Genomic DNA, 27,737 nt, shown 5'->3' on the forward strand with positions numbered 1-27,737 from the left:
GAACACACTGTGACCTTTTAAGATTTTCCCATAGCAAGGTTTCCCCTCTTCGGTGAGTTGACACTTGTCCAACCACCGATTATCTGATGTGGAAAGCCAAGCTTACACAGAAAGACGCAATTTAGTGTGAAAATGACCCTACATACTACATGCAAATATTTTCGAGTTCCGAGAGTCAGGAGCAGAACTGAGGACCCGCCAGGAGCTTAAGCAGAAATGGCAAAGAGTGCACAGGAATTCTAAGCTTTCTGGAATGGTCTGAAGGCGGCACACAGTTTGGGGATGTAAAGCAGTTCTCTCCTCCAATAGTCACCTGGATCTACAGGGCAGTGGCTGATGTGTCCAGTACTGACCTCCGGGACCGGACAACCGAGTCAGAAAGACCCCAGATCCACCGTGCAGGAGAGGAGGGCAGCTCAGACACCGTCTGCGGGAGACAAGAACGCCAGGGAGGAAGCTCCCAAATGGCTCTCGGCGGCGCCTCAGCCCGGCAGGGCCACTTCCGGGAGGGGGCGGGGAGACAAGAGGAGGCGTGTCGGGAAGGAGGCCGTTTGTAGTGCACCAGGCGGAAGTGGGCCAGGGAGCGATCTGCGCGGCGCTTCCGGTCCGGGCCGACGAGGCTGAGGTCGGCTGCGTGGTGTGTCGCGTGCTGGGATCGGCTTCCGAGAGCGAGTCGGCCCGGGAGGAGGCGAACACTCGTGTCTGGTGGCGGAAGTCGAGTAGAGCGGAAAGTCTGGAGGAAGAAGAAGAAGAAAAAGCCTGGAACTTGAAGGCGACTTCCCTGCTGTTTCCGAGGGGGGCACTTCCACAGGGAACCCCTCTGCTCCGGTAACGGCCAGAGAGGAGGAGATGGCGCCAGTCAGGGAGCGGCCGTGGCCGAGACAGTGAGGAGGCGCGAAGGCGGAGCCGCGCGAGGAGAAGCCGCGCCGCCGCTGCCGCCACCAGCACCCGCACCATGGAAGGGGCCAAGCCGACCCTGCAGCTCGTGTATCAGGCGGTGCAGGCGCTCTACCACGACCCGGACCCCAGCGGCAAGGAGCGCGCCTCGTTTTGGCTTGGGGAGCTGCAGCGTTCGGTGAGGGGGTCCCGGGGGCCGTTCCGTGGGCGCGGGGTCCCGGGCTGCTCGGGGCGCGGCAGGCGGGCCCGGCGGCGGTTGGCCTCGTGCGGTCCTCGGCGGGGAGGAGCCGCTGGCGTGGGGTGGGGCTGCGCAGCTACCTGCCTCCCGGCGGCTGCTGGAGGGCGACCTGCCCTCTGCCCACCCTGAGGCCCCGCGCCGCGGCGGCTGCTCAGACCCCGGCTCCAGCAGGGCCTGTTTTCCTCCTGTCTTCCACCCACGGGTGCTTTCTCGGTGCAGCTGGAACTTCTCTTGCACGATCGCAGGCTGAAGCTTAGCGTTCTCGAAACTTCTCCGCTTTCTGTAGTCCTGGACCTGGGCATTTCCTCTTTGCTTTCGAGCGCAGTGTAGAGCAAGAAACATCGAGTCTGAGTCCAGCGTCTTGGAGAGTTCTCCTTTGGCTTCCTCCAGGCCCCGACTCCCTTTCCTTTCCTTGTTAGGTTTTTGTTTGTGAGATGGTTAATTTCGCCTAAGTGTGAGCATTCAGTAAGGTGTCGTGAGTATGCCCTCGTGTGTCTGCCTCGTCTGTTTCTTGGTCACCCTCACGTTGGCTTGCACTGGCCGTGGGACAGCACACAGGTGCTGGACCACACCGACTCTAAGTCTGAAATGTAGGATGGGCTTCGCCAATTGCCAAGTAAGGCTTTTAGGCCGTTTCTGAATTTTCTACTCAGCCCCTTTTATGGGCTCTTTCTCTTTCTGTATTTTTACCTCCTAACTGCTGCTTAAAAGGGCTCTGCCCTAGTCGATGACCTTCCCAGGCTGCAAGTGTATCCTAGATATTGTAAAATGTGCAACTTTGACTTGAATACTGCCCTGTTGAACATTGAGCTGTTCTCCTGGGCCCCATGGCTGGGTTTACCTTGTGGCAAGACAAGGGTCAGGCTCCCTGCAGGCTGCAGGAGGAGCTCACAGATGGTCTCCCTGAGTCAGTGGCTGTAGTCTGTTTGGGGAGTCATGGCTCCCTGCTCCTTGTGCAGTGGGAGAAATGGTAGACCATAGTACAGAAGAAGACTCTCTGCCACTCGAACTTTTTTATTGTTATTTTGATTATTGGTTATTGAAGATTTTCTTATTTTTATCTGAGAGGCAGATTTGCAGAGACACAGAAGACCTACCATCCACCAGAACATTCCCCAAATGGCCGCAGTGGCTGAGCTGGACCACAGGAGCCTCTGCAGGTCTCCCATGTGGCGAAAGGGGGCCCTAGGCATTGGTCCATGCCCTCTGCTTTCTCAGGTCATCAGCAGGGAGCTGGATCAGAAGTAGAGCAAGCTGGGATGCCTGCACTGCAGGCAGACACTTAATCCACTACTCCATGGTGTTGGTCCCTCGCGATGTGTGCTTAAATTAGTAATTGGGTGCTTAGCATGTATGGAGAACTATGCTGGTGCCAAGCCAGGTAGAAATTCTGCTTACCACATAGGGTAGTTGTGATTGTTAAGTGAGTTAATATCTATGGAAGTTTAGGAAAGTTTGGGGCTGGTATGATGGTTCAATTGGCTAATCCTCCATCTGCTAGCAGCAGCATCTCATGGGTGCTGGTTCGTGTCCCAGGTGCTCTGCTTCCAATCCAGCTTCCTGCTCGTGGCCTGGAAAGAGTGCATGATGACCCAAGGCCTTGGGACCCTGCACGCATGTGAGAGACTTGGAAGAAGCTCCTGGCTCCTGGCTTTGGATTGGCTCAGCTCCATTCATTGGGGCCATTTGGGTAGTGAACCAGCAGACAAAAGATTCTCTTTCTGCCCTCTGTCTCTGTATAATCTTTGAAGTAAAAATAAATCTAGTAAGACCGGCATGGTAGCCTAGCAGATAAAGTCCTCACCTTGTACGTGGTGGGATCCCATATGGGCGCCAGTTCTAGTCCCAGCAGCCCCACTTCCCATCCAGCACTCTGCTTGTAGCATGGGAAAGCAGTCAAGGACTACCCAGAGCTTTGGGACCTTGCACCTGTGTGCAAGACCTGGAGGAGGCTCCGGGCTCCTGGCTTCGGATTGGTGCAGCTCCAACCGAAGCGGCTGCTTGGGGAGTGAATCAACAGATGGAAGATCTTCCTCTCTGTCTCTCCTCCTCTGTGTATATCTGACTTTCCAATTAAAAAAGTAAGAAAAAAAAAGGTTCATGGAACCTAAGTATAAAAATATTGTAGTAGTTTTTGAAATGTTACTGTTCCCTCCTTATTTTCCACTAATCTTTTAGTCTTTTATCATTGTTGGTACTGACACTGTGTTCAGGCGTCACAGGTGGTGTATTTGACAGAACAGTTTGAGGGCACTAGTCCTTATATAGAGAGACACACACTGTTTATATGTGTGTATTATATAGATATGAAATTGTGCTACAGGAAATGGTGTGGTAAGCTGTGGCTGACCTACCCGCGTCTAAACCAGAAGGAGCCAGGTGAGTGAGTGGTTCCTGTGGCTGGAAGAGCGCTCTGGCTGTGGCTGTGTTGATAAGATGATTTGAGGTGATCTTATAGGAAGGAGGCATTGGGCATGAATAGCCTAAGTTTATTTCTCTTCCTCCAGTTTATTTTCTTTATTATTGTTTTAAGATTTATTAATTTTTATTGGAAAGGCAGATGTACAAAGAGAAGTAGAGACAGAGACAAAGATCTTCCATCTGCTGGTTCATTCCCCAAATGACCAAAATGGCCAGAGCTGAGCGATGAGAAACCAGGAGGCTTGTCCGGGTCTCCTACATGAGTGTAGGGGCCCAAGAACCTGAGCTATCCTCTGCTGCTTTCTCTCAGGCCATAAACAGGGAGCTGGAAGGGAAAGTGGAGCAGCTGGGACATGAACCAGTGCCCATGTGGGATGCACGCGCTTGGAGGTGGAGGATTAGCTACTTGAGCTAACGTATTGAGGCCACTATTTCTGTTCCTTCTGCTAGAATTCCCCACTGGCCAGAGTCAGCCAGAAGCCAGGGACAGCGGAACCTGCTGCTAACAAACATGCAGGCCAGCATACTGCAGCTGTGGAGCGTGGAACATCACGTGGTGGCTGCGTTGCTACCTCATGCCCAGGCAACTTTGGCTAAACTGTCAGCCTCTTCATTTTTTTTTTTTAAAGCTAGAGATTTATTGTTATTTTGTGATTAATAAGTCATCAAATTGGTTATAACACTGTCTGGCCCCTTGACAGACAGCCTCTTCATTTTCTTCAACTACCTGGTCACATTGTTTCACTGTGGGTCTCCTTACTGATAAGACTCCAGCCCTCCAAGTCACTAGTTCAGACAGGCTGTTCTGATCACAACCTGCCCTTTTCTCTCTTACTGCCTCAAGAATCTGTAGAATCTCTTATCACTGGTGGAAGTATTGTTTGTTCTGAATGCAAACTTGCTTGTTTTTTGATGGAAGCAGCCCCTCCCAAAGCCCTCATCCAGTCAGGCCTGTTTGTTTATATCTGTTGCGTGATTGTTGTCCTAGCAAATTCCCTTGACTTCTTTCTTGCCTTAGGTTCCCTGATTCCTGGACCCCATGATCTTTTTTTTCTTGGTAGTTGGGTCATTGAGAAGAGCATCCTTGCTTCCTCTTCTTGTTGGCCCCTTCCTCCTGTGCTCCTCTGACCTACTGAGCGGCCTGTAGTCGTGGTTGCTGCTGTCACAGCCCCCGTTGGCGCAGTGAGGCTACGGGGTGCAGTGCACCCCAAGTGGAGGCGTTAATGGACATCATGTTTTCAGTAGATGCCCCAGGACTTTGCTGAGTGTGTTCAAGAGTTCAATCCTGCAGCTTTACTTTCCCAAGTAGATGTTGAGTCTGCTGTTCTGGCGGAAGAACAGTAGGCTGACTGCTTGGCAGGAAGGAAGCCCCGGGGTCTGCATCGCTGCTTCTGGATTCTGTTTCCTGTGTGTCTGCCTGCAGAGGAGCCCGCAGTGGAAGCGCTGGCTGCTGGGTGGGCTCGTTGGGAGCTGGTTAAGTTGCCTGTGTCCTCTGTGGAAATGCCATTCCCTGTGTGATCAGTGTCCTGGGAATGTGTCCTGGGAAGCAGTGATTGGAGTGTTAGAGTCCTGTCACTCATGTGGGGGACCCAAATGAAATTTTGGTTTTCTGGCCTTGGCCCTGGCTGTCCCAGCTGGCATTTAGGGAGTGTACCCGTAGATTAGAGGAAATCTCTTTCTGTGTCCACTGACCCCGCCCCTTCCCTTTGAAGTAAATGAAAATGAATAAACAAACAACTCTGAGCCTTTCTGGGTTTGGGTGCCACACTCAGTTTTCCCTTTAAGTTTCCTCTTCTCATTTGGTCCCCTCATCCCTTCAGGCAAATTGCAACCTCACATTTGGTGGGACAGTTAATCCGTCAGCTTTCCATTCTCCACAGTTCTGTTGATATTGGTCACCTATTGCACTATCTTTATCCTGTGGGTTTTGATTGTTTTTTTTTTATGATTTTTGCTTGCCATTTGTGGAATTTTTGGAGGGCCTGAGGGCGAACAGATGTGTGCATTTAAAGTCCCTGCATTATTTGTTTTAAACAATTTTTGGTTAGCATGTAATACCAGTACTTTTTTTGGGATTTGGTGCAGTATTTCTACACACGCACACAGCATATTGGTCAGGGAGGTCCTTAGTGTCGCCATGGGCTTATCTTTTCTGTTGTGAGCCTGTGAGCTCTCTGTTAGTGCTTCCTGAAGCAGGTGATGTGTTGTGAGCTCTAGTCCTGTGCTGTGGAATACTAGAGCACACTGCTTGTACCTGACCTCCCTCACAGCCCTACGCTTCATCCTTCCGAAACTCTGGAAATCACTGTTTTATGTTCAGATGGACTTTCTAAAGCCTTCCATAATGAGAGAACCAGTGGATGGAAAATCTTTCCCTCTATCTGCTTCTCTCTGGTTCTAATCCTGGTGGCCCTGCTTCCCACCAGCTCCCTGTTGTGGCTTGGGAAAGCAGTCGAGGATGGCCCAAAGCCTTGGGACCCTGCACCTGCATGGGAGACCCGGAAAGAAGCTCCTGGTTCCTGGCTTCTGCTTAGCTCAGCTCCGGCCTTTGCAGTCACTTGGGGAGTGAATCATTGTACGGAAGATCTTCATCTCTGTCTCTCTTCATATCTGTATATCTGACTTTGCAATAAAAATAATGAATCTTTTACAAAAAAAAAAGAGTGGTTGAAATTAGAAGATAACTGTTCTTTCCTTTTGATTTTATTTCATGCATTTACGTAAGAGTAATGGAAATTTTTTTTTGTTTCTTTTATAAGGTTTATTTATTTGAAAAGCAGCATTCCAGAAAGAGGGAGAGAAATCAAGGTATCTTTCATCTGGGAGTTCACGCTGCAGATGGCCCCAGCAGCTAGGCTCCGTTGGGTTGACGCTACACAAGCAGAAGGCTCCATCTGGACCTTCTGTGTGTGTCTTGGGAGGAGGTAGGCACCCAAGAACCAGAGCTTTCCCAGACCCCACAGGAAGCTGGATGGGAAGCAGAGCAGCTGAACTGGAATATATGCTGTTGTGGGATCCTGGCATCATGGCTCACAGCTTAAACTGCTGTGCCACACTGTCAGCCCGGGAATTTTTTCTAAAACCAATTTGCCATGGACTTATTTTAGGGAAGTATGTATAGTTGCCACCTATATTTTACTTTAGCTTAAAAAGCAAACAAACAAAAAATCCCATGAGGCTCCCACTGGGCCGAGTGTTTAAGATGTGTGCCTTTCTTATTGGACCACCAGGGATCAAGTTTTGACTCCACTTCAGATTGCAGGTTCCAGTTAACAAGTGCCCTCAGAGGCAGCGCTGGAGATGGCTCATGTGATGAAGTTCCTGCCACCCAAGTTGGGAAAACTGGGTTGATTCCCGACTCTTGATCCAGCCTGACTCAACTTAGCTGTTGCAGACATTTGGGAACTGAAACACATGGGAACTTTCTGTCTCTGATCAAAATGAATAATTTTTTTTTAAAGATTTATTTTTATTACAAAGTCAGATATACGGAGAGGAGGAGAGACAGAGAGGAAGATCTTCCGTCCGATGATTCATTCCCCAAGTGAGCGCAACGGCTGGTGCTGTACCGATCCGAAGCCAGGAGCCAGGAACTTCTTCCAGGTCTCCCACATGGGTGCAGGATCCCAAAGCATTGGGCCGTCCTCAACTGCTTTCCCAAGCCACAAGGAGGGAGCTGGATGGGAAGTGGAGTTGCCGGGATTAGAACCGGCGCCCATATGGGATCCCGGGGCATTCAAGGCGAGGACTTTAGCCGCTAGGCCATGTCGCCGGGCCCAAAATGAATTGATTTTTAAAAAGCGGAGGCCAGGGCTGTTGCGTAATAGGCAAAGCTGCCACCTGCATTACCAGCATCTTATAGAAGCGGCAGTTTGAAAGCTGACTGCTCTGCTTGTGCTCCACATGGCTGGTAATGTGCCTGGGAAGCCAGTGGGAAGATGGCCCAAGGGCCTGGGCTCCTGCACCCTGTGGGAGATCTGGAGGAATCCCCAGACTTCCTGGCCTTGACCTGGCCCAGGCTTGCTGATGTAGCCATTTTGGAGTGAACTAGCCGACAGAAGCTGTCTCTGTCTCCCTTTCTGTCTCTTGCTGTCTTTCTGTGTAACTGGCTTTCAAATAAAGAAGTAAATCTTTAAAAAAAAAAAAAAAATCAAACCTCAAACTAGGTAACAATAAGCATTATAGGATGCAAATTTATTTGGTTTGGTTGTCTATGTCTAAACACTGTTTTAAAAGTTTTTAAAAGTTTTATTCCAGAGGACACCCCTCACCCTTTTTAAATAAAAAAGATTTAGTTGGTTTTCTGAAAGCCAGTGACAAATCTTTCATCGGTTGGGTCACTCCCCAAATGGCTGTAAGTAATGGGCTGGGGCTGGGTCAGTCTGAGGCAGGACCAGAACCTCCATCTAGGGCTCCTGAATTATTAAAGTGTCTACATTACACTTTCCTTAGCTACCTATAGTGGTGAAAAGATTTATTTATGTTATGCAGTTTAGGAGATGTAAATGTAAGTTAAAGAAAAAAAAATATAAATTATATATATAATTTATATATTCACTTCCCAAATGCCTGAGTTGGCGGGAGGCGGAATCAGGAATGCAGGGCTGCCGTGGAGTAGCAAGAACCCAGTTCTGCTTCCCCCAGGGTCTGCAGTTTTGAGAATTCCGGAGTCAGAGCTGGGACTCTAGCACATGTGATCCAGTGTGGATATGTAACTGTCTTATCTTCTAGGCTGAACTGCTGCTTTCCTGGTTTTTGTTTTGTTTTTAACTTTCAGAAAATTATTTGTAAGGCTGAGGGAGAGACAAACAGAAAGAATTTCCATTTGCTGTGCTTGGGAGACAGAGAGCTTCCATCTGCCATTTCACTCCCCGAGTGGTGTCAACAGCTGGGGCCGGGCCAGGCCAAAACCAGGGCCCTGACAGAGTTGCTCTGTGTCGGCCTTGTAGATTATAAGGACCAAGTACTTAAGCCTTTGCTGCTGCCCTCAAAGTGTGCCTTAGCAGGAAGGTGGAATGAGGAGCAGCTTGTGCCTGTGACGGGAAAGGATGGTAGGTTAATCATTTTGCCAAACACCTGCTTCTGGAGACATTTTTTTCTAAGTTGGCTGTATTAGATTTATGTATAATTCAAACTAAAACTTGATTTGTTTTGTACTGTAAAATCAGAATAATTATGAATCTTTTTGCCAATTTTTTTTTTAAGATTTATTTATCCATTTTAAAGAAGCACAGAACAAAAAGGAGAGATAGTGAGAGGTCTTTTGTTCGCTGGTTCACTTCCCAGATGGCCGCAATGGCCAAGACTGTGCCAGAATGAAGCCAGGATCCTCATCAAGTCTCATGTGGGTAGCAAGGGTCCAGGCACTTGGGCCATGCTCTGCTGCTCTCCCTGGGCCGTCAGCAGGCAGCTGGCCTGCGAGTGCAAAGCCAGGATCCAACCGTTGCCCACATGGCTGTGTCACACCACCGGCCCTTGGCTCTCCTTCCCTGCCTTCCCGTCTTCCTCCCTGTCTTCCTTCCTTTCTGGCATCCTCCCAGCCTCCTTTTTTTTTTTTTTTTTTTTTTTTGCAAATAGTTACACAGGCAGAATTGCATCATATATATATATTATATGTATAATATATATATTTAATGTGGAAGATTTGGTTGTCACTGTAGTATTCACCTCTCAGAGTGAGAGCTGTTAAACTTTGTAGAAGTTGTGACCTGCAATCTCATCAGTTTTCTCCTTAAGAAAAGTTTTTTGTGTAACTTTTCTACCACAAGACAACTTGCTTAAATATACCGTAGCAGCGTGCCAGCACTAAGTGTGTAACTCAGTGATGTAGTAAACTAATCATGTTACTCGTTTCCAGATGCCTCTTCCCAGTAAGTCATTCTCTCTTAGAAATCACTGTTCTGACTTCAGTTAACATGAATTAGTTTTGCTGATTTTTTTCACTTTTGCCTATTTTTAAAAATAACACTTTAATTCACAATTTAAAATTTCATAATTCACAATTAGACTCATCCGTTGAATAGTTTAGAGTTCACTGTTTTTTAGTGTATTGTTGCCACAGTAAAGTTTAGGACATTTTCACCACCGTTAAAGGTGAGGTTTGGATGCATTGTTTCAGAGATAGTGGTAATTGGGCCCAGCGGCGTGGCCTAGTGGCTAAAGTCCTCGCCTTGAAAGCCCTGGGATCCCATATGGGCGCCGGTTCTAGTCCCGGCAGCTCCACTTCCCATCCAGCTCCCTGCCTGTGGCCTGGGAAAGCAGTCGAGGACGGCCCAAAGCCTTGGGACACTGCACCCGCGTGGGAGACCCGGAAGAGGTTCCAGGTTCCTGGCTTCGGATCGTCGCGCACCGGCCCGTTGCGGCTCACTTGGGGAGTGAATCATCGGACGGAAGATCTTCCTCTCTGTCTCTCCTCCTCTCTGTATATCCGGCTTTCCAATAATAATAAAAATCTTTTTTTTTTTGAAACTTCTTTCTTTTTTTTTTTTTAAAGATTTATTTTATTTTTTATTACAAAGTCAGATATACTGAGAGGAGGAGAGACAGAGAGGAAGTGGAGCTGCCGGGATTAGAACCAGCGGCCATATGGGATCAAGATGAGGACATTAGCCACTAGGCCATGCCGCTGAGCTCATAATAAAAATCGTTAAAAAAAAAAAAAAAATGAGATAGTGGTAATTGTACTTCGGAAGATCACAGCTTTGCGTTTAGCAATGATGCTGAAAGTCATGATCCTTTTTTTTTTTTTTAAAGAATTTGTTTATTTTATTGGAAAATCAGATAGATATACAAATAGGACGGGAGACAGAGAGGAAGATCTTCCATCCGATGACTCACTCCCCAAGCAGCCTCAATGGCTGGAGCTGTGCTGATCCAAAGCCAGGAACCTGGATCCTCTGGGTCTCCCACATGGGCCCAGGGTCCCAAGGCTTTGGGCTGTCCTCCACTGCCTTCCCAGGCCGCAAGCAGGGAGCTGGATAGGAAGCCGGGTAGACTGAGATTAAAATTGGCATCCATATGGGATCCTGGCGCACTCAAGGCAAGCACCCTAGCTGCTAGGTTACCATGCCAGCCCCATCATTGTGTCTTTAATTTGTTTGTACAAGTGGCTAATCATGTTGAGCATCATGTCACATGTTATTGGCTATTCATTTACCTTCTTCGGAGAAATTTCTATTCATTGTATATGTATTGTTTCATTGGTTATAGAATTCTCATCTGAGTTGTTTTTGCCTTTTAGGTGTGTCTTCTGGCTTCCTGGTTTGTAGCAGGAAGTCCGCTGTAATGGAAAACATTCAGCTGAATGTTTCATGCCCTGGCTCTCTGGTGCCCTGCATTTCTTACTGTGTGTGCTGTGTTTGGCTGTAGGAGAGGTTGTGCTTGCTTTTGCCTGAGGGGAGGGCTCTGTCCTTTTTGTTTTAGTCTGTTTAGTTGCCCTAGTACCTCACCTTTCTGAGATGTTTAAGCAGTTATTTGTAGTGTGTCTTATAATGCATTGTTAACTGAGAAAGCAGTGTTCTTTCCATGTCTTAGGTGGATATGAAGCTGTTGTTTTTTGTTCTCCATATGTTTTTAAAATTCCATAAGGGTTATTTTTTTGGTTATGTAAGCAGTGCTCATTTTCCCCAGTTACTTGGATTTTCCTTTGCTGTTTGTTCCTGATTTCCAAGATTGTCTTCCCTCTCCCTGAAGAATGCCCTTAGTAGTATTTTCTTTCTTTTTTTTTTTTTTAAAGATTTTATTATTATTGGAAAGCTGGATATTCAGAGAGGAGGAGAGACAGAGAGGAAGATCTTCCATCCGATGTTTCACTCCCCAAGTGAGCCAGAACGGGCCGGTGCGTGCCGATCCGATGCTGGGAACCTGGAAACTCTTCCCAGTCTCCCACGCGGGTGCAGTGTCCCAAAGCATTGGGCCGTCCTCAACCGCTTTCCCAGGCCACAAGCAGGGAGCTGGATGGGAAGTGGAGCTGCCGGGATTAGAACCGGCGCCCATATGGGATCCCGGGGCTTTCAAGGCGAGGACTTTAGCCACTAGGCCACACCGCCAGGCCCAGTATTTTCTTTATTGTGCATCCATTGTAGATCAGTTCCTCCTCTCTTTTTTTTTTTTTTTTTGGTAGTGGTAGTGCATCGTCTTGAAAGGTCTTTATTTCGTGTTTTGGAAAGGTATTTTCTCGGAATAAAATAACCACTGGCAGTTTTCTTTGAGTACTTTAAAGATAGAATTTTAGTTCCCGTTGTTAGCAAGTCGAGAAGCCAGCAGTCAGTCAGATTGCTGTCCCGTCAAAGGGAATTGCTGTTAGGACACATAGTTAATTCCCAAACCCTGGTAAAATGAAATACGAATAATTCATCTCAAACCTGATGATTTCGCTGCGCGGTGCTGTTGGAAAGGCTTCAGCTGTTTCAGGGGCCTCTCCGGACGTACCAAGCTGGACTCTGGGCGCTCTCAGCCCGCATGGCCCCCTTCAACAAGCAGCATCAGTAGGCTGTTGGAGGCTTACCCGGAATCCCAGGTTTCCTTATGGGTGCGGGTCGGGTTCTGCTGTTCCATTTCTGATCCAGCTCCATTCTCATGTGCTTCATATTGTAGCCGAGGATAGCCCAGGTGCCACATTCATGTGGGAGACCGGAAGCAGCTCCTTGGCTGCGGGCCGGCCCTGCGCTGGCGCTTGTGGCCACTTGCGCAGCGAGCCAGGAAACTCCTGCCTTTCTCTCTCTGTGACTCTGTCTTTCAGATAAGTACAAGTGGGCTATTGCCCACCGCCTGGTCTGGCTGGCTGAAGGCTCCCCTTCAGATACCCCAGTGTTGTCTGGGAGGGCTTCAGCCTTACTTTGCCCCAGCGTGCTGTCCTCTTTACAAAGAAAGACTTTTCCACATGACTGGCCACTCCTTATTTACTAAAACCTAACATTTACATCTTTTTTTTTTCTATCTGGTTGTCTGTTCTCAGAATTTTTTTTTTAAAGATTTATTTTTATTACAAAGTCAGATATACAGAGAGGAGGAGAGATAGAGAGGAAGATCTTCCGTCTGATGATTCACTCCCCAAGTGAGCCACAGCGGCCGATGTTGTGCCAATCCGAAGCCAGGAGCCAGGAACTTCCTCCGAGTCTCCCACATGGGTGCAGGATCCCAAAGCATTGGGCCATCCTCGACTGCTTTCCCAGGCCACAAGCAGGGAGCTGGATGGGAAAGTGGAGCTGCTGGGATTAGAACCGGCACCCATATGGGATCCCGGGGCTTTCAAGGCGAGGACTTTAGCTGCTAGGCCATGCTGCCGGACCCCTCAGGATTTTTTTTTAAAGGTTTATTTATTTTTGTTGGAAAGTGAGATATACAGAGAGGAAGAGAGAGAGAGGAAGATCTTCCGTCCACTGAGTCGTTCCCTGAATGGCTGCAGCGGCCAGAGCTGAGCCGATCAGGAGACAGGAGCCTCCTCCGGGTCTCGCATGTGGGTGCAGGGTCTCAAAGCTTGGGGCCATCCGCTACTGCTTTCCCAGGCCACAAGCAGGTAGCTGGACGGGAAGCGGGGTGGCCAGGATTACAACTGGCGCCCATATGAAATCCTGGCACGAACAAGGCGAGAACTGTGCCTGGCCCTATCATCAGTATTTGTAGAGCATTTGAAGTCTGGATTGATGTCTTTTTTTTAGTTCAGAAATTTCTCAACCATTGTCACTAAATAATTTTTTTAAATTAAAAATTTATTTATTTGAAAGTCAGGGTTAAAGAGCAAGCAAGGGAGACAGAAAATTTCTGTTCACTGGTTCACTCCCCAAATGGCCCAAGTAAACTGGAACTCTGATGCAGGTTGCTGGCATTGTAGGCAGTAGCTTATCCCCATTGCTCTTCCTGATATTATCTAAAGATTTATTTATTTATTTGAAAGAATTGTAGAGAGACAGGGAGAAACCAAAAGATTTCTTCTATCTGCTGGTCACTCCCTTAATGGCCACAATGGCCAGGACTGAGACAGGTTGAAACCAAGAGCCCGGAATTTCTTCCAAATCTTTTAGATAGGTAGCAGGGGCCCAGACACTGGGACCATCTTCCATTGCTTTTTCCAGGAATTAGTAGAAAGCTGGATTGGAAGTGGAGCAGCTGGGACTTGAACTGGTATCCAAACAGGATGCTGGCACCACAGGTGGAGGTTTAGCTTGCTATTGCCACAACATCAGCACCACCCCACCCCCTAATATTTATTTATTAAAAAGGCAGAGCAGGGATTGGCACAATGTCCCAGTATTTAAATCCTCACCTTGAATGTACTGGGATCCCATTTGGGCACCAGTTCGTTTCCCAGCTGCTCAGCTTCCCACCCAGCTCCCCTCCTTGTGACCTGGAAAGGCAGTAGAGGACGGCCCAAAGCCTTGGGACCCTGTACCCACATGGGAGACCTGGAAGCAGCTCCTGGCTCCTGGCGCCTGGCTTAGGATCAACTAGCTCTGGCTGTTTGGTCACTTGGGGAGTGATCCAGTGGCTGGAAGGTCTGTCTCCTCTGTACATCTGCCTTTCCAATTAAAAAAAAATTAAGATTTATTTATCTTTACCAGAAAGGCAGATGTACAGAGAGGAAGGAAAAAGAGGAAGGTCTTCCGTCCGATGAATCACTCCCCAAATGGCTGCAACAGCTGGAGCTGAGTCAGTCCGAAGCCAGGAGCTTCATCCAGGTCTCCCACGCAGGTGCGGGGGTCCCAAGGCTCTGGGCCGTTCTCTACTGCTTTCCCAGGTCATAAGCAGGGAGCTGGATGGGAAGCGGGGCTGCTGGGATTAGAACCGGCGCCCGGGCCCAGTGTCATGGTCTAGCAGCTAAAGTTCTCGCCTTGAACGCCCCAGGATCCCATATGGGTGCCGGTTCTAATCCCGGCAGCTCCACTTCCCATCCAGCTCCCTGCTTGTGGCCTGGGAAAGCAGTCGAGGACGGCCCAATGCTTTGGGACCCTACACCCACATGGGAGACTGGGAAGAGGTTCCTGGTTCCCGGCATCGGATCGGCGTGCACCATCCCGTTGTGGCTCACTTGGGGAGTGAATCATCAGACGGAGGATCTTCCTCTCTGTCTCTCCTCCTCTGTGTATATCCCGATTTCCAATAATAATAAAATCTTAAAAAAAAAAAAAAAAAAGAGTGAATCACAGTTAAAAAAAAAAACCGGCGCCCATATGGGATCCCGGCGTGTGCTAGAAGAGGACCTTTTGTTGCTAGGCCACCGCGTTGGGCCCTCCAGTGAAAATGTAAAAATCTTAAGAGAAGAAAAAGAGCAATAGAGAAAGTAAGAGACAGATCTCCTTATGCTAACTCACTGCAGTGGCCACAGTAGCTGGGGCTAGACCAGGCCGAAGCTGGAAGCAGGAACTCCGTTTGAGCCGCCACGCAGGTAATAGGGTCCCACACGCTGGTCACCGTGTGCTGCTTTTCCAGGTACATTAATAGGAAGTTGCATTGGGAGTGGGGTAGCTAGGAGTCAAAACTGGCACTCCAGGATGGAGGAATTGCAAGCGTGTTGAGAGCAACAGTGCCTGGCCTGGAGAGTAGGTTTCCCGAAGAAGAAACTTGCTCACCAGTGACTCAGTTGTCCTTGTTGAGACTCAGGTGGTGGTAGGGGGCTTCCCCAGGTACTCGGCGTGTCCATGGGAGGAGTTACCCAGTAGAATCCTGGTGATGTTTTGGGTGCCACAGTACAGTCCCTAGAGGGCTGGCATGCTTCCTTGTGAGTTGGTCGGAGCCTTCTTAGTGGCAACCCCGTGAGGGCCTTGGAGTTGGGATAATGGGTTGGATGACAAAGGCCCTGAAGCTCATTTTTAGGGGAGAACCGGGGAGCTACTCCCCTACCAAGAGCTGTGCAAAGGGCGCGTCATTTCAAAATGTGTGTGTGTGTGTGTGTGTGTGTCATGGAGCTCTATCCATACAAGTACAAGTGTTTGTTTTTTTTTTTAATTGAAAAGGCAATTCCAAAAGACAATTTAAAAATATATTCAAGGGCTGTTGCTGTGTATAGCAAGTAGAGCAGCTGCCTGCAGCTGGTTCGAGTCCTGGCTGCTGTGTTTCCGACTCAGCTCTCTGCTAGTGTGCCTGGCAGTGCAGCGGAGGATCCTCCGTGTGCTTGGGCCCCCAGCACCTGCATGGAAAATCTGGGAGAACTGGCCCAGCTCTGGCTGTTGTGGCCATTTCGGGAGGGAATCAGTAGATAGAAGATCTCTTTTTCTCTTTGGCTCTTCCCTGCTCTGTGTAAATCTGTCTTTCAAATAAATAAATATATATTTGTACTATATTTTTTAAAAGATTTATTTATTTTATTACAAAGATATATAGAGAGGAGGAGAGACAGGAGGATCTTCTGTCCGATGATTCACTCCCCAAGTGAGCTGCAACGGCCGGTGCGTGCCGATCCGATGCTGGGAACCTGGAAACTCTTCCCAGTCTCCCACGCGGGTGCAGTGTCCCAAAGCATTGGGCCGTCCTCAACCGCTTTCCCAGGCCACAAGCAGGGAGCTGGATGGGAAGTGGAGCTGCCGGGATTAGAACCGGCGCCCATATGGGATCCCGGGGCTTTCAAGGCAAGGACTTTAGCCGCTAGGCCACGCCGCTGGGCCCTATTTGTACTATATTTGAACACTATTAAAGGTGCTTGAAAATTTTGCTTTGCATATATACCCAAACACAATTTTCACAGACAAAAGGTTTTTTTTTTTTTTTTCATTCTATCCCTCATTAAAAGAAATATGTGTATCTATTCAAGAGTGACAGAGTGCCACCATGCATGGTTCAGTCTGCAAAGCCTGCAATGGCCGGGACTTGGCTGGGCCTGAAGCAGAGGCCTGGCCTTCAGTCCTGGCCTCCCATGAGGATGGCAGGGACACAGCCAGGCGAGTCAGAGCCTGTGCCTGCAGGGTCTGCATCAGTGAAAAGTGCAGGTGGGAGCTGGAGCTCGACACTGAACCACAGTACATGGGTGTGGACATTCCGTTTTTGGTCATGTTCATTTTACTTGTAAGTTAGAGGCGATGACAGGTCTTGCTTCCACTGGTGGCCTACTCAGAAGTCCACAACGCCCATGGCTGGACCAGGCCTCAACCAGAAGCCCATCAGAAGTCCACAATGCCTAGGGCTGGACCAGGCAACAACCAGAAGCCCAGAACTCTGGGTTTCCTACACAGAGCCATTACCTGGTGCCTCCCCGCATGTGCATTAGCAGGAAGCTGGAAGAGCCAGCATTGTAACCAGACACTGCTGTGGAATGTGGTTATCCCATGCGGCTCCTTAGCTGCTGTGCCCGTGTTAGCATCTTAACCATTAGGTAGGTCCCTGCCTTTCATTTTTGAAGTCTACTTTTAAGAAGATAGAAATATAAGTAAGTGTGATGCCGTTAGCTGTTTTTCTGCTAGGCTCCACCATTTAGGTTAAAGCACAGTGTAGCACTACACAGTCTTTTTCACAAGGATTTTGACCTCAAAAGTTGGCAAATTTCTTTTTTTTTTTTAAAGATTTATTCATTTTATTACAGCCAAATATACACAGAGGAGGAGAGACAGAGAGGAAGATCTTCCGTCCGATGATTCACTCCCCAAGTGAGCCACAATGGGCCGGTGCGCGCCGATCCGAAGCTGGGAACCTGGAACCTCTTCCAGGTCTCCCACCGCGGGTGCAGGGTCCCAATGCATTGGGCCGTCCTCAACTGCTTTCCCAGGCCACAAGCAGGGAGCTGGATGGGAAGTGGAGCTGCTGGGATTAGAACCGGCGCCCATATGGGATCCCGGGGCTTTCAAGGCGAGGACTTTAGCTGCTAGGCCACGCCACTGGGCCCAAAAGTTGGCAAATTTCAATGGGCAGAAAGACTTCACAGTAGTTTAATAGGCAGTTTTGGAGTTGTATTGTTGGTGGTTTTTTAAATGGAAATGCAGAAAACTAATACAAATGTATGAGTTAGTGAATTACTCTGAGTGTGTATCCTTGGGGCCTCTCCAGGTCAGGAAGTGAACGTGACTAGCCTTTCTTTGAGCGCTTCTGGTGTCCTATTGGACATAACTACACTTCTTTCCTTGAAAGTAGCCCCTGTCCTTTTATAGTATTCCCTTCTTGATGGTTTATCATGCAGTGGACTTTCCTGTAATCTGTAGCCGAGTCTTGTTGGTTTGTTTTATTAAAGATCTGTTTTTCCGTTTGAAAGGTGGAGCAGGGTGGGAGTGCAGAGGAAGTGGAGAGACCTTCTATCTGCTGGCTCATGTCCTCTGTGACTGCATCAGCCCCGGATAGGCCAGCCCCAAGCCCCAAGCACTGAATCCATCCTGGGATTACACTTGGGCCGTCTTTGACTACCTTCACAGACACATTAGCAGAATGCTGAATCTAAAGTGGAGTAACTGGGATTCAGACTGGCATTGCAGTGTGAAATGTGGGCAGTGCAAGCAGCAGCTTAACTTGCTATGCCACAGTGCCAGGGGTGTGTGTGTGTGAGTGAATGAATATACTTTTTGGACATCTTTTAATGTGTAGGCTTTTTTTGGAGAGTAGCTGTTGGCTTAGGAACCTGAGCCATTTGACCTGTACTTTGGTATCTCAGTTTTATTTCCTTCATTTTTTAATAGCTTGATTCAGAGGCTGGTTAAGTTACAGGTTTGAGTCCCCTATCCTTATGGTATTTTGTTGTTTTTCCTTCAGAAGACACATATATCTGTTCTGATTATCTACCACTGTGAAGCAGAAGGCCCTAAAAATGGCTTAGAAATGATTTCTCTCTCAACTTTGCGGTCAGGTTTGTGGATGACCAGGCTTTGAGACATGCACTGGGTGGAAGCCATCTGCTGTCCTCCGAGTACTGATCAGGACCCAGAGCAGGTGCTGCAGAGCTGCCTCTGACCTCACCTTCAGAGTCCTGGAATTTCGTCAGTGAAGCAAGTTAGTGAGGCCAAACCAGATTCCAGGAGGAGAAATAGATTCCACTCTCCATTGAAGGCATATGGAAGTAGCATTGACTTGGCAGTAATCTTTTATGTACCTCATTCCTTTCTGCTTCACCCCTCTTTTTGATGTATTCAATGCATTAATTGTAAGTTGCAAAGTGGTGATACTTTAAATCTGTCATTTCTGTTTGTTCTAGTACTGGTAGAAAGAGACTTTTCTCACTTACTATTAGGTTGCTTCGAGTTGTATGGTTTATTTATGAAAATCAGGATAAGTATTTGATTCTTCCTTTGTAAAATACTGAGTTATGTCTGTTAGTGGTTAGCATGTCTGCTCTAGTGGCTAGTTTTTCGTTACTTATGGATTTTAGTGTATGATAGTTGTGATCTTTGGCAGGTGTTAACCTCATTCAGTTATCTTGGCATTCTGAAATAGCTAGTCTTGCGTAACTTGTGTGCTGTCTAGGATGACAGGCTGTGTCATAAGCTTATCTGAGATGTTTACTTCAGAAATTGATTCTACTGTTCCTTCAAGGAGCACTGATTTCAGTCAGTTTAAAATTGATTTTTTGTTTGTTTTTGAAGATTCACTTTTATCTGAAAGCCTGATTTTTACCAGGTGAAGGAGAGACAGAGAGCAAGATCTGCTGATTCGTCCCCCAAATGGCCGCAGTGTCCAGAGCTGAGGTGATCCAGAGCCAGGAGCCTCTTCCGTGTCCCCCTGGGGGTGCAGGGGTCCAAGGACTTGGGGCATCCTCCAGCGCTTTCCCAGGTCATAAGCAGGGGGCTGGATTGGAAGTGGAGCTGCTGGGACTTGAGTTAGTTTGTATACGGTGTGCTAGTGTTGTAGGTGGAGTATTCTCTTGTTACGCCATAGTGCTCGCTGCCAGAATTGATTTTAAAGAACACAGTGTGACAAGCTGTTACTGACCTGGATATTATATTGATAGTTGAACTAGTGGAGCGAAGATTTCTCACTCTCTTCCCCACCCCTTCTCTCTGCGTTTCAAATGAATCTTCCAAAAAAACAAAAAATCAACGTTTTGGACCAGCGTGGTGGCACAGGTTGATATTCCACGCCTTGGCACACTGGCAACCCACATGGGCGCCAGCTGTTTCCTGGCTGCTCCTCTTCAGCTTATGGTTTGGGGGAGCACTGGGAGATGGCCCAAGGCCTTGGGACTCTGCACCCACATGGGAGACCCTGAGGGGGCTCCTAGCTTCCAGCTGCCTATTGATTCAGCTCGGATTTTTACAGCCATTTGGGAAGTGAACCATCTGATGGAAGCCCTTTGTGTATCTAGATCCTCTCCATGAAGTGTGCCTTTCAAATAAAACTAAATCTTACATTTTTTTTCCTTTTCACCTGTTTCTCTTAAGACGCCCTTATGAAATTCTTCATGGTTCAGTCTCTGAAGTGATCTGCATCTTGAGTTCCTTTACCTAAATTGTGATTATATTTCTTTTTTAATTCTTTTTTTTTTAAGATTTATTTGTTTTTCAAGTCAGACATACAGAGAGGAGGAGAGATAGAGGAAGATCTTCCATCTGATGATTCACTCCCCAAGCGGCCACGATGGCCAGAGCTGAGCCGATCTGAAGCCAGGAGCCAGGAGCCAGGAGCCTCTTCCTCCAGGTCTCCCACATGGGTGCAGGGTCCTTGACTTCTTTTCTAGGCCACAAACAGGAATCTGAAAGGGAAGCAGGGCTGCTGGGATCAGAACCGGCACCCATATGGGATCCTGGCGCGTTCAAGGCAAGGACTTTTTACCCACTAGGCCACCGTGCTGGGCCCTAATTCTATTTTTTAATATCATATTATTTTCACAGTATCTTTAAGCTGATTTTTAACTATTAGTTTTCAGGACTACTTTCTTATTTATTATCTCATTCTCCACCATCCTGCCTGTTATAGAAGATTCTTGGCCAAAGTCAAATATTTTTGTGAAATTCATTTTTCATAACTGGAGAAGGCTTTGGTTAAGGGTGTGTCCAGCAATGTGGAGTGTGGTTTTCTGTTGTCCTGGCGTAGCGTGTCTTCCTTCAGTGGTTTGGCTTCTGAGCTTCTCTAGCTTTGTGTCCCTCTCCTTCCTGCGTCTCCACGATGCTAATCCTGTCTGCGTATGATTGTGTTTGCAGCAGCTGCTCCTCAGTTAGGGGCCCTTTCCTGTTCATTCATTTCAAGGTGTCCCAGAGGCTAAACTGTCCCATCTCCAATTGTTATGTAGGCTCCTGTTTCGTTACTTTTTGATTGAATAAGTAAAAGTATTTGAAGGGGCCAGCATAGTGATGTAGAAGGTTAACTGCCACTTGTGACGCATCCCATATGACACTGATCTGAGATCCGGCTGCTCCACTTCCAGTCTAGCTCCCTGCTAATGTTCCTTGGGAAGCAGCAGTCAGCCGTCCGAGTACTTGGGCCCTTCCACCGTGCAGGAGACCCAGATGCACTTAGGCTGCTGGCTTCAGCGTGGCCCTGCTCTGGCTGTTGGGGCCATTTGGGAAGTGAAACATCAGAAGGAAAATACAGTCTCTCTGTCTCTCTTTTTCTCTATCTGCTTTTCAAATACTTTTTATTTTCCTTAAAAAAGGAACTTCTATTTTCAGCTGCAGTTCTCAAGTGGATGCTTCTGTTTCCAATTTATACCTGTCGGCTCTTTCTGTGTTCCACTGTGCGCTTGTAAAGCCTTTTGATAGCCTGCAGCCTCTGTCTTTCCTGGTGTGGAAACCCTTCTGGTATTGCTCTTTTATCTTAATTCATTTATATTTTGGGTTTCTTAGCAGATAACTTTTAGAGATAATTAGAGAATGTCCAGATTTGTTATAAATTATTCATGAATATTTCAGTTTGCTAATTGCTTAGTTTTTGAGGTCAATTGTGAAGATTCCAAAGCTTTAATAGATTCATTTTGCTATTTAAAACAATAGTTGTAACATAATAAAGATACTGTGACAGCGTATTGAGTTGGAGATATGCTTCAGTTACTGGTTAGATAGAGTGGTTTAAAATTACTCCTGGGAAAGATTTGGTTGAGGGGGAAAGTTGTTGGCTGCCAATGATTAATTCAGTAAACATTTATTGAGTATTTTAGAGACTGTGCTAGGGATAAAAAGTACAAAGTTTAGCAAAATACACCATATATAGAAGGAAATTAATGTTTCGTGTTTGTCTTCTACTAACTTAATATGGCTAAAAGAAAATTTGTGATAGTAAGCCTACAGTTGGATAGTAAGCCTACAGATTCTCTTTGGTTAGTCTAGAAACTGGCGAGCCATCTCTTCTAGCTGCTTTGGGATCACCTTTCTCCTTTCCTTCTTTGGAAAGCCTGTGAGTATGTGCTTGTGAAGTGTGCTCACTCTTTACAGGAAACTGGAAAAGAGTTCTATGATTTATCTTCATAGTTGACTAAATCCAAATTGATATTTTTTTCCAATCCATCATTGCTAATCTGTGTTTTAAAAAAGACGTATTATTTTTATTGGAAAGGCAGATTTAGAGTGACGAGAGAAGGAAGGGTCTTCATCCACTTGTTTACTTCTCAAGCCTTGCAAGGACTGGAGCTGAGTGGATCCGAAGCCAGGAACCGGGAGCTTCTTCCTGGTTTCCCACACAGGTGCAAGGACCCAAGGAATTGGACTGTCCTCCACTACTTTTGCAGGCACATTAACAGAGAGCTGGGTCAGAAGTGGAGTAGCCAGTATCCAACTAGAACTCAAATCGTTATCAGCGCTGTAGGCAGTGGTTTTACCCGCTCCCCCCATAGTTACTTTCAAAATGGGACTCCCTTGCTAATTGTGATTAGCTGTTAGTGACAAGTGCTGCGCTGTGACTTAGGAAGTCTATGAAATTAATTTACTTTGTCCTGCGAAATTGACAGTATAGTAACATGTTTGGCACTTTGTTTAATATAAATACAATAAAGTAATTGAAGTAGGTGAAATACTCATTGAATCATGATAGTTTTCTGTGGGTTGGTGCAGTGATGTGTGTGGCATGCTAATCCTCTGCCTGTAGCAACAACATTCCATATGGGTGCTAGTTTGAGGCCCAGCAACCCCACCTCCAATGTCGCTGCCTGCTTATGGCTCCGGAAAGCGCTGGAGCATGGCTCAAACCTTGGGGCTCTGCACCTGCACCGGAAACCCAGAGGAGGCCCCCGAGTCCCAGCTCCGGCCGTCGCGGCCGTTGAGTGACCCAGCAGAGGCGGCCCCTGAGTCCCAGCTCTGGCCATCGCGGCCGTTTGTCAAGTGACCCAGCAGATGGACCTTCTGTCTCTTCATCTCTGACTCTTTCAGGTTGAATAAATAATTAAAAACAATGTATAAATTTACTAAATTTGAGAAATTCTGCTTTTTATTAGCTAAAGATAGAGAGATAGACCTACTAAGACCAATATTAAATATACTTCCTGTTTGTGAATGTGTTAAAAACAACTTCCAGATGTAAATACCAGAGTGAGCAGATTGTTCATTATTTAATAAATAGTGAAAGGAATATCTGACCTAGATCAGGAATAGGAATTTTATGCAGTGATATTCAGATTTAGTAGAGACCTGCAGAATCTTTGCTTCACACCTGTTCTTCCGTAGTGACTGCTTGCTCTCTTGACATGTAGAAATGAGTCAGGTTTTAGGCCCTGTTTTTCTTGAGCAGGGTCTGCACCTACGTAGTTTTAAGTGTTGGCTTAATTAGTGGTTCAGAGTTTGTCAGATTTTTCTTTCGTTATACTTTGGTTTGTGTTTATGTATGTGTTGAGGTTATATGGAATTCCAATCAGTTGGAGTTAATCCTCTTTACACATCTGTGTTGACTTTAGGTGCACGCATGGGAGATTTCAGACCAGTTGTTGCAGATCCGCCAGGACGTGGAATCATGCTACTTTGCGGCACAGACCATGAAAATGAAGATTCAGACCTCGTTTTATGAGCTCCCCACAGACTCTCACGCCTCTTTACGGGATTCATTGCTAACCCATATCCAGAACTTGAAAGACCTGTCACCTGTCATTGTAACACAGGTAAGTCCTGTGCCTCTGCTAGGGAAGTGTGTGAGCCAGTTGGATTGATGAAGCTTATTTTGATTCACATTGCTGGTCATGTGAAATAATGTTAATTGTAGTACAGACACATTGTTATATTCCTTTAAGTGAATAGAAAGTGTAAATGTTAGTCCTTTGTATTAATTATTAAGTACATTTGGTTTCAGACTAACAGATACCAGCTGTGGGAAAGGTAAGTGTGTGTTTCATGGGCGTGTATGTGCCCTCTGCTGTTGAAATTGTAGAGCTCTGTGTAGTTTCCTTTCTAAAGAATATTTTCTGAGTTGGTTGACTGATGAAGTTCATGAATGAAGTGTTGAACTAGAGCATCTGGCCCAACTCTTTGGACAGAGAACTACGTTTTTAGGGGAACGCTGAAGATTTCTCTGTCTACATGTGTTCTGCAGGCTTTTGGAGAAGGCCTTTTTAAGATGACATTTTGACCATCAGCGGTTCTGATCATTTAGTAAAGTAGAATTTATTTGTCCATTAAGTTCTATGGTATTGACAAAAAACCTAAATATTAATTTTCCTAAGGAATATTTATATTCTTTCATTTTTGTTGTTTTGTTCTCAGTTTTTAAAGGTACTTTTTTTTTTAAGGTCATTTTATTTTTTATTGGAAAGTCAGATTTATGGAGAGAAGAGATAGAAAGATCTTCTGTTTGCTGGTACACTGCCGAAGTGGCCGCAGTGGCTGGAGCCGAACTGACCGGAAGCTAGGAGCTTCTTCCAGGTCTTCCATGTTGGTGTAGGGTGCCAGGGACTTGGGTCAACCTCTCCTGCTTTCCCAGGCTACAAGCAAGGAGCTGGAAGGGAAGCAGAACAGCCAGAATATCAATTGCAGCCCAGTTGGGTTTCCTGCAGCACATGCAAGGCGAGGACTTGAGCCACTACGCTACCGCATAGGCCCTAAAGGTGCTTTTTAAATTCTAGTGATTTGTAACTAGCCTGGAAGAATTTTCATGGGATACATGTAGTTGGGTATGAGAGAGTGAGAATTACTGGTCCTATTATTGGAAAATAGTTGGTTTCTTATTGCCAGTTAACATTGATGATAACCTAATTTGTATGTCTGTTCTGTTCATTTATTGAATCTTTCTTCCTGTTCAGCTGGCTTTAGCAATAGCTGACCTTGCCCTACAGATGCCTTCCTGGAAGGGATGTGTACAAACATTGGTGGAAAAGTAAGTCATTTTATTGACTGTGTGTTGGCATTTAGAATTAACCTTTAAGCTACACAGAGTTGGCAATAGTTAAACATTTGACTGTTTCCTAAAACAGTCAACATGGTGTATATGTTTGTTAGAATAAAAGAAAATCTTGTAAAAGTTAATTTTAACAGAAGTGTGTCCTGTGGTGTATAAAAACCTTCATAGTTGACACACTTAGCCACTCCTTGAGTTAAGTGAGGAGCAGTGTTTTATCGCTTTGCTTTGTGTCTCACTCCCACTAACTGGCATATACCAATTTTGTAAAAAAAAAAAAAAAAAAAAAGTTATATTATTATTTAGGGTTATATTAAGAGTTGTTGTGAATTTATGTCTTTATTGTTTGGAATTTGTTAGGTCTGTCAGGGAACGTGTTCTGTTTGGAGTATGCTATTTTGAATGAAGTATTTCTACCTGAGTCCTGGCATGATAATTTGATATTTACATTTGTTTGGGAAATTATTCTTGAACAAAGTTGATGTCATTTTTTTACTTCCACATATATTGTGCGTTTAAATGCCTCATGTAGTTTATTTTTACTTTTATTTATTTATGTGAGAAGGTGGGAAGGAAGACAGGAGAATGAGAATATGAGCATTCTAGTTTGCTGGTTACTCTCCAAGTACTTAAAATGGCCAGGCAGGCCGGGCCTGAAGCTGAAATCTGGGGTCGAAATCCAGGTCTCCATGTGGGTAAAGTGCCCTCATTACCCTTCACCACTCCCTATCAGGATCTGCATTAGCAGGAAGCTGGATCAGGAGCTAGAGCCAGGTATCAAACCAAAAGTACTCTTAATGTGGGTCTTCACCACTAGTCAGATTCCTGCTTCTCATAGTTTAATATTTAAATATATTTTTAATTAGGCACAATGCTACTTGAAACAACCACACCATATAGAAACTTAAGTACAAATGGCATAGGGTGTTTAGCATGGCAGCTCAGGTGCTGTCCTGCCTGCATGACTGCTAGTGGAGACCCTGGGAGGTGGTGCTGATGGCTCACGTAGGTGACCAGGATTGAGCTCTTGGCCTTGACTTTGGCCCTGCCCTGGGCGTTCCAGGCGTTTGGGGAGTGAACCAGTGAATGGGAGTTCTGCTTGGATATCTACTTCTATCTTTCTCTTTCCCAACACCTCTCACATTAGCAAATGAAGGCCAGGATGGTGGTATAGTGGCCACACAACATTGGCAGTCTATGTGGGTGCCTCTTGAAATGCCAGCTGTTCTGCCTGTGCTGTGCTCCTTCCAGCTCTTCCACTTTTATCCAGTTCCCTACCAATGTCCTGGGAAAAGCAGTGAAAGATGGCCCAACCCATTGGTCCTCGCGCCTATGTGGGAAACCCAATGAAGACCCTGCTTCCTACTTTTGGCCTGGCCCAGACCTGGCTGTTGCTGCCTACTGGGCAGTGAACTTACTGGGTAGAAAGTCGGTCTCTCTCGCTCTCTCTCCTCCCTTTCCTGCCTCCCTCCTTGCTCTTTTCTCTGTGACTTTAACTTTCAAATAATCTTTTTTTTTTTTTAAATTTATTTATTTATTTATTTTTTAAATCTATTTTATTGTATTGTTGTTGACAATCTTTACATAGTTAATTACAGTTAAAGAAAGAAAAAGAAAAAAAAAAGGTTCAGGGGGATAGGGAAGTGGGTAATACTATTATGTCCGTATTGTTTCCATCATGTATCTGAGGTAAAGGGGGATATTGAGGGAGAAGCCCCACCTGGTTTCCCGCCCACCCCGAGTCCCGGATGTGGGGCATGCTCTGTCAAATAATCTTTAAGGAAACTTTAAGAAGAGCTAAAATGAAGTACATAGGGAATACTTTCATTCTATTCCTGTTTTACAAGTAACTACTATTACTAATTTGCTTTATAGTCTTATAGATTGTTACTTAAACATTTAAAAATGCATGTGTGTTTTAATGTACATATATCTGTGCATTTGATCATTTAATGTTTCATTACTTTTTTCACTTAATATATCATGTTTATCTTTTTCATTTTATGACATAGATATCACTTTCATAATACCATTTGTGTTGCAAAGGGAAACTGTAGTCTTATTAAAGTTAAAACTTTTTTTTTTGGCGGCAGAGATCATTGCTGTGGGGTGGCATCCATGTGGCATTGCTGGCATCCCATATGGGTGCCAGCTCAAGTCCTAGCTGCTCCACTTCTGGTCCTACTCTTTGCCTGTGGTCTTGGAGAGCAACAGGAGACAACTTAAGCCCTTGGCGGCCTTCAACCACATGGGAGACCTGGAAGAGGCTCTGGCTCCTGGCTTCAGATCAGCTCAGCTCTGACCATTCTGGCGATCTGGGGAGTGAACCAGCAGATGGAAGATCTCTTCTCTCTGTAGCTCTGCCTTTCAAGTTCAAAAATAAATCTTCCGTCCTTACCCTATTCCGCCACCTTGATTCTCCCTCCAAAAATAAATCTTACAAAAATAAATCTTAGAAAAAATTTCTTTAAAAGATTTATTTATTTTTATTACAAAGTCAGATATACAGAGAGGAGGAGAGACAGAGAGGAAGATCTTCCATCCGATAAAGATGCATGGAAGATGCCCAAGCGACTGCAATGGCTGGTGCTGCACCGATCCAAAGCCAGGAGCCAGGAACTTCCTCCAGGTCTCCCACGCGGATGCAGGGTTCCAAGGCTTTGGGCCGTCCTCAGCTGCTTTCCCAGGCCACAAGCAGGGAGCTAGATGGGAAGTGGAGCTGCCGGGACTAGAACCGGTGCCCGTATGGGATCCTGGAGCATTCAAGGCGAGGACTTTAGCCGCTAGACCACGCCACTTGGCCCTTAAAAAATTTTATTTCAATTTTATTTGAAAGGCAGAGAGACAAAGAGAACTTTTCTATACACAGACCTATTCCCCACATGTTTACAACAGCTGCAGTCGGGCCAGGCTGAAGTCAGGAGCCTGACACTCAACCATGTGTGGGTATTGGAGCCATCACCTCCTAAGATTCACATCAGACAGGAACCTGGATCAGAAGTAGAAGAAAAGGAACTCAAGCCAAGCC

The 27,737-nt window shown here is 46.3% G+C and overlaps 1 protein-coding gene across 2 annotated transcripts in view; it reads left to right on the forward strand.

Moving 5' to 3' along the window:
- Positions 1-564: 564 nt before the first annotated feature.
- The window catches only part of TNPO3 (transportin 3), a 184,774-nt gene continuing 157,601 nt past the window's right edge, over positions 565-27,737 (forward strand). For both annotated transcript variants that reach the window (XR_009244230.1, XM_058655037.1), the window contains exons 1-3: positions 565-1,075; positions 23,280-23,480; positions 24,615-24,688. Coding sequence is in view for 1 of the 2 variants with exons in the window: in XM_058655037.1 (XP_058511020.1) it covers positions 956-1,075; positions 23,280-23,480; positions 24,615-24,688 (395 nt within the window). In the remaining variant the exon portion in view is untranslated. The remainder of the gene's footprint in view (positions 1,076-23,279; positions 23,481-24,614; positions 24,689-27,737) is intronic.

This window comes from Ochotona princeps, chromosome 25, assembly GCF_030435755.1.
Source record: "Ochotona princeps isolate mOchPri1 chromosome 25, mOchPri1.hap1, whole genome shotgun sequence".
NCBI lineage: Eukaryota > Metazoa > Chordata > Mammalia > Lagomorpha > Ochotonidae > Ochotona > Ochotona princeps.